At 34.9% G+C, this 13,788-nt stretch overlaps 2 protein-coding genes across 2 annotated transcripts in view; one reads left to right on the top strand and one right to left on the bottom strand.

The window, feature by feature from the left end:
- Positions 1–13,788, top strand: part of LOC111503546 (uncharacterized) — a 139,918-nt gene that overhangs the window by 49,658 nt on the left and 76,472 nt on the right. The gene's annotated exons all lie outside the window — the stretch shown is intronic.
- Positions 622–1,718, bottom strand: LOC141480913 (uncharacterized). Its single transcript, XM_074171652.1, has 2 exons — positions 1,472–1,718; positions 622–1,407 (listed from the first exon to the last, which is right to left on the bottom strand). Exon 2 carries the CDS (start codon positions 1,404–1,406, stop codon positions 696–698), a length of 711 nt encoding a protein of 236 aa, XP_074027753.1. The 5' UTR covers position 1,407; positions 1,472–1,718; the 3' UTR covers positions 622–695.

Raw genomic sequence — 13,788 nt, 5'->3', positions numbered from 1 at the left:
AACTTGCATCCTGATGTCGTGATCCCGGTATTCATATGGCGGACTGTGGGGTTCCGTGGTGGAAGAGACTAGCGGTACCTGGCTGTTATCCCAGTAATTGAAGTTGTACCCCTGATCCGGGCAGCTATAGGGTTCGGAGGTTGAATCGGGTTCCATCTCGATGCTAGCTGATCAACTGAATGTTTCATCAGATGATTTCTACTTTTATACTTTCGAGAGGGAGTGGGAGAGGAGTGGGACATTGAGTAGGGGTAAATTGCAGTGTGACATAAGACATATTCAATGAGTAGGGGTAAATTGCAAAGTGACATAAGACATATTCAATGAAAGAGATACTTGAATGGATAAAATACAAATGAAATATACTTGTCGATTTCACTATGAAACATGTCTATTTTTTTATTTTTTAAATTTTCTTCACATGAAATTATTTACAAGTGATTAGAGAACACAAAAATTGATGTGAGGTATTTGTCTAGAAGAACTTGGAATTGAAATAAAAAAATAATAATAATAATAAGAGGAAGTGAAGAAAAATGCTCCAACCATCGCATTGTTCAATGTGTACCAAACCAAAAAACAGTGTACACCCTTTATTTCACTTCCTTTTCCTTTATTCAATATAAACTTAACAAATATAAACTTAAAACTACCATAATTAAATATTCCTAACTAACCTAAAACTAATCTTATATTTACACTTTATCTACAAAAAGAGTGTCCATAACTGTCACTACTTTTTTGTACAGCTCTATCGAAGAGGTCTCTGCTTTACACCTTTCCTGCAGAGATGCATAATTCCGATCTATTTCGGCCATTTCCTTTTGGATTTCCCTCCGTCGGTTATCCATTTCAGCCATTTGTCGCTTCATGGTAACCAACGCGGCCTCGCTAGATCGGGAAGCTCGTTCTGCTTCCTTACATCTCTGCAAAAAAACACTCATCTTTTCACTAACCTCTTCGATAGGCTGTGGCACCAACACCTCAGGATCCGCCGGTGTCGCTGGCAGCGGTGGTAGTCGCACCACCAACGGGGACAATATCACCAACTCCGGGGAAGGAATCCTCGGAGTTTCCACTGCTGCTGGTACTGCTGCTGGTGTGGAGGCCCTCTTACGAGAGGTCGAAAAACTACCTGCATAAGGATTAGTCCTATTGCAAGTAGCTCGGTACTTTGAAATAGGACCAACCCTTGCTGCAGGTCGTTGGCAAACCTTCTTCACAGCCCTGACTTCCTCCTCCTCCTCGAATAAGTCAGGGCTAGAAGATCTGCACCTAACTCGCGAACGCGAAGTGGTTACCTGGTCACCCGTCACCGCTCTCGAAGATGCTGCCTCCTCCTGGTCAGCGGACACCGGCAGAATAGACGCCACAGCATTATTCACCTCCTGTGTATTGGTTGCCATTCTGAAAAAGAAGAAATAATACAAAGTTAGTTGATATAAAAAAATAACATTCTTAATTTACTTACTCAAATGTCAAGTTAGTCGTTGGAAGCTACTGCCTTGAAGTGGAGTGGACTGCTCTCGATGAGATGACTTCTCGAACTGAATGTTGTAGAGTGCTCTCCGGAGGGTATCGACTTCGATGCGTGAGTGGTGGGAAAATGGTGGGAGCGCACATGCGCGTTGAGGGTAGGGGTGTACATGCGCAAATGTTGGGAGTCGGGGGCGGGGCTTCGGGGAGGGGAGGGGCGGGGCTTCGGAAAGGGGGCGGGGCTTCGGGAAGGGGCGGGGTATCCGAAAAAGTTGGTGGCGATGGGGGGGGCGTGGCCCCAACGGGCCACGCCCACTGCCTGGGCTCCGTCCAGGTGGGTGGGGCCTCCGGCCCCAGGTAGGCGGGACATCTGGAGAGACATCTACGCCCGCTTCGCGCGCGCGTTCGTAACATAATATGCAACCGAACACCTAACCTAACGTATGTATTAACGTAACCTAACATAGTACGCTAACCTACCGCTATGCAACCGAACACCTAACCTAACGTATGTATTAACGTAACCTAACCTAGTACGCTAACCTACCGTAAGTCATAATCTTACCTGACCTACAGTAACTATTAACCTAACCTAACCTAACCTAACGAGGGAATACTAACCTAACACCTAACCTAACGTAAGTATGCAGCTAACCTAACGTAACTATTAACCTAACCTAACGAGGGAATCCATTCACCATGTTGGTTCCATTAATACATCATCAGTTGGTTTTGGTTTTGGTTGTATTATTCTATGATTTGGATTAATGTTCAGTCCTGGATATCCCAGTCCACCTGATGATGATGGCCTGACTTTATAGTTTCTCTCCAAAACTTCTTTATGGTTTTTCTCCAATACTTCAACTCTCTGTTCCAGTACATCATACTTTTTCATTGTAGTCCCTGTTATGTTTGACATAGCATCAAATTTTTTATTTGTAGACGCTGTTATGTCAGACATTTTTATGTCTACATCACTTGTAAGTTTGTCAAATTTACGAGTGAAAGTTATCCGAGCCTCTGCAATTTTATCGTCAAATGCTTGCCGGGCGTCCCGAGCAATATTGCCTATTGTGGATTGTATTGCAGCTTGTAGGGCTAGAAGTATAACTTCCTTTGCTCCATTAATTTCCTTCTCAAGATATGATACAGTTACACAATCACTCTGGTCAATTGGTTCACTTGTATTTCTCAATATTTTCCTTTGCATGTCATAATGACCATCTTTTGTTAATTTAAAACCATTCCCAGGAGGACCTCGAATGACATTACCACCCCATTTTCTTTTTCTACCAAACTTATCGATTGTTTTAGACATTGTGCACTCTACGATGATTCTCTTCAAACTGATATTTCTGTCATTTACATTATACTATATATTGCAGTAATTGATTAGGGAAATAGAAATAATACAAATAAAATTTTAATCATTTTATATTCATTACAGTAATACATATACATACATACATAATACATTAATATCACATTACTTCTATCATATATTATTAATTATAAATGGCTACATAAATATCAATATTGAATTTTCCGGTTTTGAAGATATTGAATGATATTTCAATCATTGATCTCGGCAGATAATAAATTAATCAATTGATCCAATGGAGTCTCCTGAGATTGTGATTGTTGAATAATATTACTTATCCAACGAATGTTCTCATTTGGATCGTTTTCATAAAATTCAATATCATTATGACCCCAAGGAAGAGTGTGGGTAGTATTCGGAATGATAAATCGTTTATCGTCGTGATATGATAATGCAACTTTATTTTTTAATTCAGTATACATATCATGTAACACGCTTCTAAATGAATTCATCTTTCTGAATATCATACCACCTTGTTCGACGATTTTTTGATAATCTTCGCATGTCAATTCATTCTTTATTACAGATCGTTTAACCCCTTTGGCTTTCTTAAATTCACCATCAACAGATTTCACATAATATGCTTTAGCACCTGTACCATAAAAACTCATGATTGGATCATTTGGAAATTCATCTTTGAAGTTACCCAAGACTGAACTTGTTACTGGAATATTGAATTGGTTAACTATACTGTAATTGGATGTATCAAATCTACTTATGTTAGTTTTTATGAATTCATAAAAATTTTCTGTGTTTACTTTAAGAATGAGCGAGTCGGTATCTGTGTAAAGTAAAGAGACATTTTCATCAAAGTGTTGTTTGATGCATCCATAGAAAAAGTCATACATGACTGTTTTAGATAATTCTAATATGGAAAATCCCAAATATAATGGTTTATCGTAATGAACCTTCACTCTACCCAATTGAATGGCAACGAAATTATCAGTGAAAATTGAACAATTTTTGAAATTTGGTTTGGCTATGAGAGTGCTGGCACCTATATTTTTCTTTATATTTTCCCGATGTGTAACGAGTCTAACATCAATTCGATTATCTACATTCTCCATTGTCTTTCCATACACCGCATTATTCATTAGTTTATAGAAATCTTTAACAGATTTGTTGTTAGACCTATTACGCATTTCAGTATTAAGATCTATATAGGGTTTCATCCAGCATGATTGTTTGAATTTCAATACTCTATGTGTATTCATTACAATCAATCCATTTTTGACAGCTTGCTGTAGATTCCTATAATGAACAATATATTTTCTTTTATCATTCAAATTTGGAATTAATTTGGGAATTTTCGATTGTGTACGAGGTGGTATTATTTTTTCGACTAAAAATGGAAGGTCAGAATGTTTATCATGCAATTCTTGTGGATAATGAATGTCCACTTCAAATACATACCCATACGGACTATCAGTACTCACATCCATCACATCAAGATTAAGAATTTCATTTGGTGTCAACCATGTAAATTCACTTGTTGGTAGAGGTTGTGACATACTGTGACCGTATAGATTTGTTGCATCTAAATATGTAATGAATGTGGAAGGTTCATTGGGATTATAATTGGGTAAAAATCTATTATTTGCTATATGTTTCCTCTCGCTACATTGACTAATTCCTCCTCGTATACCTTTTTGAAAAAAGTGAATCATATCAATGTCAGTTAGTAATTCCAATTCAACATTAGTGAACTTCAACATGGCATCCCATGATAATCCAGGTGCAGTGTAATATTGTGCCGGATCTAAGTTATATATCTCTAAACTTGTGGTGCGGAAGTTTTCAAAAATATCACATAGTAGCAATACATCCGACTTCAAATACAAATCAGAGTATTCCCCCAAATTCTGACACTCGAATAAATTCCAAACATTTCTAGCCCTATCATAATCAGTTTCCGATATATGTTCACAATTGAGTGTGTCATAAAACTGATTTTTTGTCGGAAGTAATGGATAATTCAATTTGTCGATGTCATCAACAAAACTATATGGAAATACACCTTTCTGTCTCATCAAATTGAATTTCTCAATTTGTGGGAAATGTTTGTGCATCTCCAAACATTGATCGGAGGTCAAGTTTGCACCCAACTTCTCCAACGAATTAGTCATAAATTTATAACTATCGATAAATCTCATTTTGAGATAATTCTTCCTAACCACACCATCTTTATCAGTATAGCTGTGTGTAAAGAGATGCTTCGTGAAAGATATATATATTTCTCTTTAGTTTGCGGGATAACATCAACTTTCTCTTTATTCCTATACAATTCTTTTATGAATAAATGACAATCATAACCACTTAAATTATGAAAAATGATAGGTATGAAGTTTGGTATTTTGAAATTTAAATTACATTTCGAGTGAGCGGCATGTGATCTTTTCTTTCCTGTGACATGACAATGATCTCTTACTTTGACTTCACCATCAGTAAATGCTTTATTACATATACCACAAGTTCTGGCTGCAACAAACTGTTCTTCTTCTTCGACAGTTTGTGTATCCATTGGTTTAGGGTTTCTGAGATGATTTTCATGTATCTCTTTCAAATCATCTTCAATGCTACTCACAAATTTCTGAGCTGCATCTACACCCCTATATGTAACAAATTTTGACAAATCATCATTATATGAACACTTTATCAAATAAGCAAATGAATATGGGGCATGTTTGAATGTTTTAATCGTGTATGAACTTCCAGGATTTGGCTCATTCACATGAATCGCTTTAAGCACTGATTCAAAATCAGCATACACTACAAATAGCACCCTCATTTGCCTCTCAAAGTTTTCAAACATTAGTTTATTTTCCGCAACCATTCTACCATATTTATTGATCTTTAAATTAGTAGTTGGTGTTGTGGTACTAATGTGATTACAATCATACATATTATGACGTAAAAGCAATCTCTCATCAGAAAAATATATCAAACATCCGTCACAAAAATATTTTTTCTGTCTATGAGCTGATAGTTGATTAGAAACTAATCTTGAAAGATCTTTGATCCAACAATAGTGACCATTACCGGAGTCATCAGTTATAAACAACAAATTGACATGTCTCCGGAGTCTTCTCTGTGAGTATCGCAATGGACCAATCACTTCATACTTCATTTTACCCTTCTCAAATGTACTCTCTAAACCGTAAACATTAATTGAAATATCATTTCTATCTTCGAATATTTCGATACTCTTATTATTAACTTTAACCGGAAAATCCATACCTGTGACATCTAAAACAGTGGAAAAATGTGGATATGACGTAAGTTCGGACACTCGACTATCTGCAGGATATAATGCTGATGTTATAGCCCAAGCAAAACAATATTGATCTTCATTACGAACATTCACAACAGCTTTCTTCCATTGAATACATTGAGGCAGCTTCACATATGAACGTCCTTCCAGTGGACTGTATTTATTAATGTTGACCTCGAGAAACAATATTTTTTCACAAGTCCAACCTGAATTATAAAAAAAAAATATTACTATTCAATCTTATTGAAATTTTTAAAAAATAAATACCTGAGTCACGATCCTGGAACTCAGTCGTTTGAGCCACAATTACATCACGGAATCCATCAAAAACAGCATTCAAATCTGAAGATTGGTCCACTATTTTATTTTGGGAATTAAATGACTTCGTGTCCCTCGAATCATCAGTCTGAAGAATATAATTCCCAAAAACTTCCATATTCACCTTGATGCTTTTATGGATCCTGATGGCTGATTCCAGTAATTCAATGACCTTCTGCCTAATCTCATTGAAAAATGACATCTAGTCACTGGTTACAATCGAACTCTCCACCCTGTATGTAGCAATGCGGCAATTGAATGCATTCGTTATAATTTGAACACCGTCAGACAATTGAACACATGCATTATTTTTATGACTCATGGTTCTTCGGTGAGAATTCACTTGGGTCATAGGAATTGTCACATTACAACAATTGCACGTATACATAGGTGTTGCATTATCCACTCTCACCCGTTTCACTGCAGGCCCTCCTTGGCAACTCTGGAGCTGATGCCGACGAAGATTATCACTACGAGTGAAAGATTTACCACAGTCACAGGAATACATTTTATATAATAGTTCTCACTAACTCACTTGATGTAAACTGACATAGCCAACACTCGTACGCTTCTTAAATACACTCTGATAGGACCCGTCAAGACGTCATAGCCAACCCCACTTCTCAACTACATGCGCCAAGATTACCTCCCAACTGAATGCGATAACAGATGTCGATATACGAGCAAGCAGTGGTCGTTGCGGTCTCGGAGAGGGTAGACGTTAGGTAGACGGTCCTCGGCTGCCGTGGTGTCACCATCGATAGCGGGGCTAGAGCAATGCGTTACATCACAACCTTCATCGCTTCGGGAGAGGTGAGGGCAGACCGATGAATACGCATTACTCTGCCACACGTCGTGGAGTGAACATGTCGCTCTCTAGCCGTTGAACGGTTATTGCTGTGACGTCACTCCACTACTAACTTGGTGCCCTAACACCGATGGAGCATTTATTACTTGGAGGATCTTCGAAGTATGTAGACGTATGTTTGTACATAGACAAACAAGCACATGATGAAACCCTGTACCGTGCATTCTCCTACACACACACACACACACACACACATAAACACACAAAATCTCATATGAAAAAAAAATCTGAACGATCCATGCACCAGACACTTCAAGGTCACAACGCCTTGACTTCACTGCACAACAAAAAAAGCAAATAACACGTCATATTGGTGGGGGGAGGATTAGAACCGGGAAAAAAATTCTGAACGATCCATACACCACACCCTTCAAGGTCACATCACCTTGACTTCACCAAACAACAACCAATAAAAAAAGCAATTAATACGTCATAGTGGTGGGGGGAGGCCGAGAATCAGCTGTAAACAACTACTACCTGTGTATGAGGGAATTCAGAACGGAATTGAATTGGGCAGGATGATGATGGGACTTATCATTGACCTAGCGGTCAGTAGGAGTTGGTTTTTGGTAAACAGTGTGTGACATAGAATAATTGGATTTTGTGATGAGAACATCCAGAAATGACAGCCATCCCACCACTTGCTTTTTCTGCACCAATATATCTTGTCGGGTGTCTCGTACAAATTCTCTGGCTGTGGAAACTGCCAACAACGTTACGTTGGTTTCTCTTACACTCGATTTCACAACTTCATTGCTTCATGTGATAGGTATATCGCTCCTGTGGGGCTCAGATTACCGGTTCCGAAAATTATGCAAGATATCAATACGGGGTTATGAAAAAAAACAGAGAGAGTTGTTTTACAGAGTGATATTCTGCACCATAACCTTGAATTGTCATGTTGGTGGTAGATTGTTCACTGCGTAAGGAATTTTACGAAACCCTCACCCAATAACTTCCAATTTATATTTGCTGGTTTTTCAATAAAACTTCAGTTTCCCAGTTACCTGCTGATCTCAAGCTCATCGTCACTCTACATTTACCCACCTAGTCCTTGCACTGTGCCTCTCACAATTAATTTTGAACTTTTGATTGCTTGTATTCTCCCACCAAAACTTCTGAACCAATCCCTGTACGTCTCCTTTAGGTATGTATTTTATCTTTTATTTGCAAGTTAAATGACCCTACAGATTCAGATCCTAGCAACCCCAATTTCGAGCTAGTGATCGGGAAACAAATGAAATATACAATTGCAAAGCTCCCTTCTGAGCCCCTAAAAATTTCCACACGAATGAATGAAATAAAACACATAGTAGAAAAGGTGCCAATTGCCTTTTTACGATTACATATAAACATGTGTCGCTAGAAAGGACAAGAAAGGTCCATCGTAAACTTTTAAGACTTTTTTTCTCATGCTAAGCGCATACGTTCACAGGGGTGGAGTGAATTGATTAGCAGAAGGAACATTTGATTCGGTTTGGTAACTCACACTAGCGAGTCATTAAATCAATTTTTTTTCATGGTTCAATGGAAATTTCCTCAATGATTTTTACTTCAGCTAAGTTAGTACCTACAATCAACGATGTTCATTGAACATTTTCAGCGTTCCAAAAATATTATAATGAATTTCAAACAAACCAGTGGGCAAATTCACTGCTCGATACCAATCATAAATTGCTGAATAAACGTTAATATACAGTGTCATCATTAAAGTGCGCACCATATGGGAAACTTATTTTTTCGAAAAGTTTCAATGAAGTTTAACTTCGGCACTTGTTTGTGCTTTGAATTCAACTCAAAATGATGCGGCCAACTGCGACCCACTGACGTTCAGTGTTCATCAAATTCAACTTTTTTTTTGAAAAAGATTGAAAAAGTGTATTTCTAGATCGAATTTAACAAGTTACTTGAAAAAGTTGTGTCTACGGCAATTTTATATTTATACGCCAAATTTTATGCAACTAGGATAAAGTTAACGTTCTGCTAATTTTTGACAGATATTCCCTTTGTTTTAAAAAACAAGTTCAGTTAATTGTCATCAATTCATGTATACATAACAAACTCATCATGGAGTTCAACTTTTCTGATACATTTTCACTGATGCGGACATTTTTAGAGAGAAATTAAAAATTTGCTATCAAAATTTTAACATGACTGGTGCAAAGTTTCAATCACTTGGCTATTTTCTTGAACAAACCTTTGATTTCGAAAAAGCAGAGGCAATTAAAAAAAATGCAAATAATTTCGATGGAACTATTATTACTATTATAAATTTTAAACAACAATAATATTATAGAAAATACAAATGGGTACAAAAAATTACTTATTGATCTAAATAAGGTTGTCAAACACTTATAGCCTACATTTCAGTATGTCGTCCCCCACGTTCAATACAAATTATGGTCCTTCTACTGACATCTGTAACTGCATTTTTAATAAATCAGGGATTTATATTTGCACAGCACTCGCGAATGGTATTTTCCAGATGTTGTTTGTCAGTAAATGGTCTACTTCGGTACACTTTTTGTTTCAGGTAACCCCACAAGAAAAAGTCTTAAGGCATCAAGTCGGGTGATCTAGGTGGCCAATAATGTTCCTAGTTACGTCCAATAACTTTTCCACTGAACATTTGTTGGAGGGACTGTTTTACAGCAACCGTATGATGTATTGGTGCGCCATCAAGCGGATATCATAGGTCGTATTTAATATTCAAAGGCATATTATCTAAAACTTCACCAACCTCATTTTTTAAAAGGTTGAGATAACCGACGGATAATAAATTTTCCGTATAGAAAAATGCCCCAATTATTTGGTCGTTAAGTATCCCACACCATACATCAGTTTTAAAGAAATACTGATCATCACATTCAACTGTGAAATTAGGATTTTCTTGGGCCCACCATCGGCAATAACTTACCGTTCCATTTGAAGAGAACGTTGCCTCATCTGTCCTTAAAATTTCATAGGGAAACTTTACATTTTCTTCTCTCTCTCCTTGAAACCAGATCGAAAACCCCAAACGGACATCAAAATCTCGTTCTTTCAATGTGTTAATAAATTTTGACCGTACAAGCCAAAATTTATTCTTCAATACATTTTTTATAATATCGGTTATGCTCGTTTGCCCGTGTTCAATAACTTTTAAACAAATGTTGAGTTAGGCCTCCTCTTACTTGGAGTGTGCTTTTTCTTAAATTGATTTGCTACGGATCATGTTTCTCTGAATTTCGACATTATCCTCAACACAGTAGTATGTTGAACATTTTTTCCTGGAGGCCGTTCATTAAAAATGTTAGCTACTTGCCGGTATGGTGTATTCTCACCACATATTAAAACTATTTCTATTCTTTCTGAAGAGACAACATTATTGCAACAATAACTGTTGAAAATTTGACAAGTAAATCAACAACTTGACACTACCATAGCATGCATTTTGTTTGTCAAGACCTACTTAAAAAATTTATTCGACGTGATTAAGCATCCTTACCGCCCTAGTTAGTGTTTATAAATAATCTGTAAATACTGAATATTGAAATTTTAATGTGATTCCAACTCTAGTAATTTTATTGATACCAATTGCAGTTTTTGAGTTGTGTCTGCTTTTTCAAAATTGAAGGTACTGACGTTTGTTTAAGAAAATAGCCAAGTGATTGAAACTTTGCACCAGTCATGTTGAAATTTTTATAGCACATTTTTAATTTCTCTCTAAAAATGTCCGTATAAGTAAAAATTTATCAGAAAAGTTAAACTCCATGATCAGTTTGTTATGTATACATGAATAACAATTAACCGAACTTGTTTTTTAAAATAAAGGGGATATCTGTCAAAAATAAGCAAAACGTTAACTTTATCCTAGTTGCATAGAATTTGGCATATGAATATAAAAATGCCGTAGACACAACTTTTTCGAGTAACTTTTTGTTAAATTCGATCTAGAAATGCACTTTTTCAATTTTTTTCAAAAAAAAAAAGAATTTGACAAACACTGAACGTCAGTGGGTCGCATCATTTTAAGTTAAATTCAAAGCACAAACAAGTGCCGAAGTTAAACTTCACCCTGTATAACTTACGTCTCTTACAGCAGTAAGTGGAAGTAGACGTCCTTCATTCTCACGTTCTCTTTCAAAGTAGTCTATTAAAGACGCTACTATTCATTGAGACTGTTTCAATAATGCTATAGTCATATTGAATATACGCAGGTCTTATCAAAAGAAATGATTAGTTCTAAAAACAAAACAGCAACGTCTGAAATTTTACTATCAGTTGAGCAACTTACAAAATCAAATTTTACTAGTTTCATTGCTATTGAACGCATTTCATTGGGAATTTCACATTGTTATGTCGGATATACAAAATTACTAAAATCAACGTCATTTTTTTCTCAACGTGAATATCCTTATACACTTATTAACATCATGAACGCTGATAAAATGAAAATATCTATCTACGATTTCATGTTATTTCAAGACATGATAGGAAAACGGTTACTCAAACCCAAACAGAGTATTTTTCAAATACTATTATTGCTTCCGGAGTGAATTTATTCAGGATAAGTTATGAAAAATAAATTCATAAACATTTTTTCACAGGGTGTCAAAAACGAAACAGAAAATATCGAAAATATCTTGTAAACTACTGAATATACAGTCATTTTTCATTTCTGATTCAAATGTTTCAGAAAGTCTATTTGATTGTATTAGTCGGTAGTAGATTTTATCGGTATGAGTGACTATTTCCAAGGAAAATATTAATTCAATAAGATACACAAAATTATTCACTATCTTGATGCAGTTAAGATAAAATCAATCACCTATCGAAAAAGGTGTGTCGTAAGTACATATTTCAGTTTTTTCTAATTCAAAGAGTTGTGAGACATTTTATTCTATTTATTCTCTATAAATAGTCTATGCCACAAGATCCTTTTTTGGAAACTTCTGTCCAAGGACACCGAAAATTTTGATCCAGGGATCATTCGATTCGAAATGACCTCTAGCAAATATCTCGAAAAATATAAAAGATATCCGAAATTTGAAAAAATATCCTTGAAGAGGAGGAATTTTTCTAAAGAAAAAAAGTTTCACCTCCCGGAAATCTATCACCAATATTTATAATTTTGATTTAGAGGCGAAAACAGCACTAAAAGCGGACGATGCGCGTCCCGCACGCGCTGACCGATACGGACCTTTGAATAATAAAAATTATTTCAACCCATTAAATATAAGTATTGAGAGAAAAAAAATCACATACCTTCTAGACACTTGAATAAACGAAAATCGATGGAAAAACATTTTTTTTGTGATTATTCCATTGGATATACTTTAGGTAATTAACTAATTTTTGAATTCACATAAAAACTCTGATAATTTTTTAACTGGAAACCTCAAATTTTATTCACTCCTCAAAGCTTTTCATGAGAGCCTCAAAAAAAGATTTTCTTTGTTATTAATGATAAAAAACGTGAAGGAGTGAAAAATTCCATTGAAGTAATGAAAATTCTTTTTAATGTTCGAATTTATTCGTATTCAAATTATTTGAAGTCACATGGAAATGATTTCTCAAGATTTTTAGCTATATTTGTTCAAAAAACTGTTATAAACAAATGTATTGATTATAAGATATTTGAAATTTTTCAAAACGCATTTATTGAATAACAATTTTTTTGCTACTGAATAGAATAATGAGGAAATATTTTCTTTCTGATCATAATTTCTATTTCTCTTCGGTATTCTACAAAAAAATTTTTTTTTAATTTATATTTATTTGTTTATTCAATAAACAATTTGTTTCGAACAAATTAATTTTTTCAATATATATTTTTTAATACTACCAAAAAAACCATGTGTCACTTTTTGTGTAAAAAAATATTTGAAAAAATATAAAAAATAGAGAAAAATCATTGTTGTTCTGTTTTTTTGATATATCGTAAAAATTAATGTGTTTGAAACAATTTTTTTATTGAATAAATAAAGAAAATAAGAATGACATTTTTTTTCATGATGAAGATTATTATTTAAAAAAATCTTTCCTCAATATTAATATTTGGTAGCAAAAAAAATTGTTGGACAACAAATGCCTTTTTAAGCAATGAATCTTTTTTTCAGAAACGATTCTGTTTTTGAAAATCACAATATACATCACCGATAAAAAACCTTCCGAAAAAATTTCAAACAAACAAAAAACATTTGTTCAATTTTTCAAACAAATAGAGCTGAAAATTAATAAAAAATCATGTTCATGTAACTTTAAATGATAAGAATACGAATAAATTTTAATAAAAAAAAATTATTGCTTCAAATAAATTTTTCACTTTTTTACGTGTTTGATTATTATTAAAAAAGTGGATAATCAAAATTTTTCTATTTTTTCAACAATAATCTTTTTTGAAGGCTTTCAAGAAGTAAACAAAATTTGTGGTTTTCAGTTTAAAAATTATCAGGGTTTATATGTAAATTCAAAATTCGACTAAAACTAAAA

Source organism: Leptinotarsa decemlineata, unplaced genomic scaffold (assembly GCF_025532065.1).
Source record: "Leptinotarsa decemlineata unplaced genomic scaffold, Ldec_3_MD MMD2_tig00000026_RagTag_RagTag, whole genome shotgun sequence".
Lineage (NCBI taxonomy): Eukaryota > Metazoa > Arthropoda > Insecta > Coleoptera > Chrysomelidae > Leptinotarsa > Leptinotarsa decemlineata.
This window is presented reverse-complemented; position numbering and strand designations above follow the sequence as displayed.

What these genes read in the sequence shown, in the direction of transcription:
- LOC141480913 (XM_074171652.1), bottom strand. Translation starts at nt 1,406, where the DNA reads ATGGCAACCAATACACAGGAGGTGAATAATGCTGTGGCGTCTATTCTG.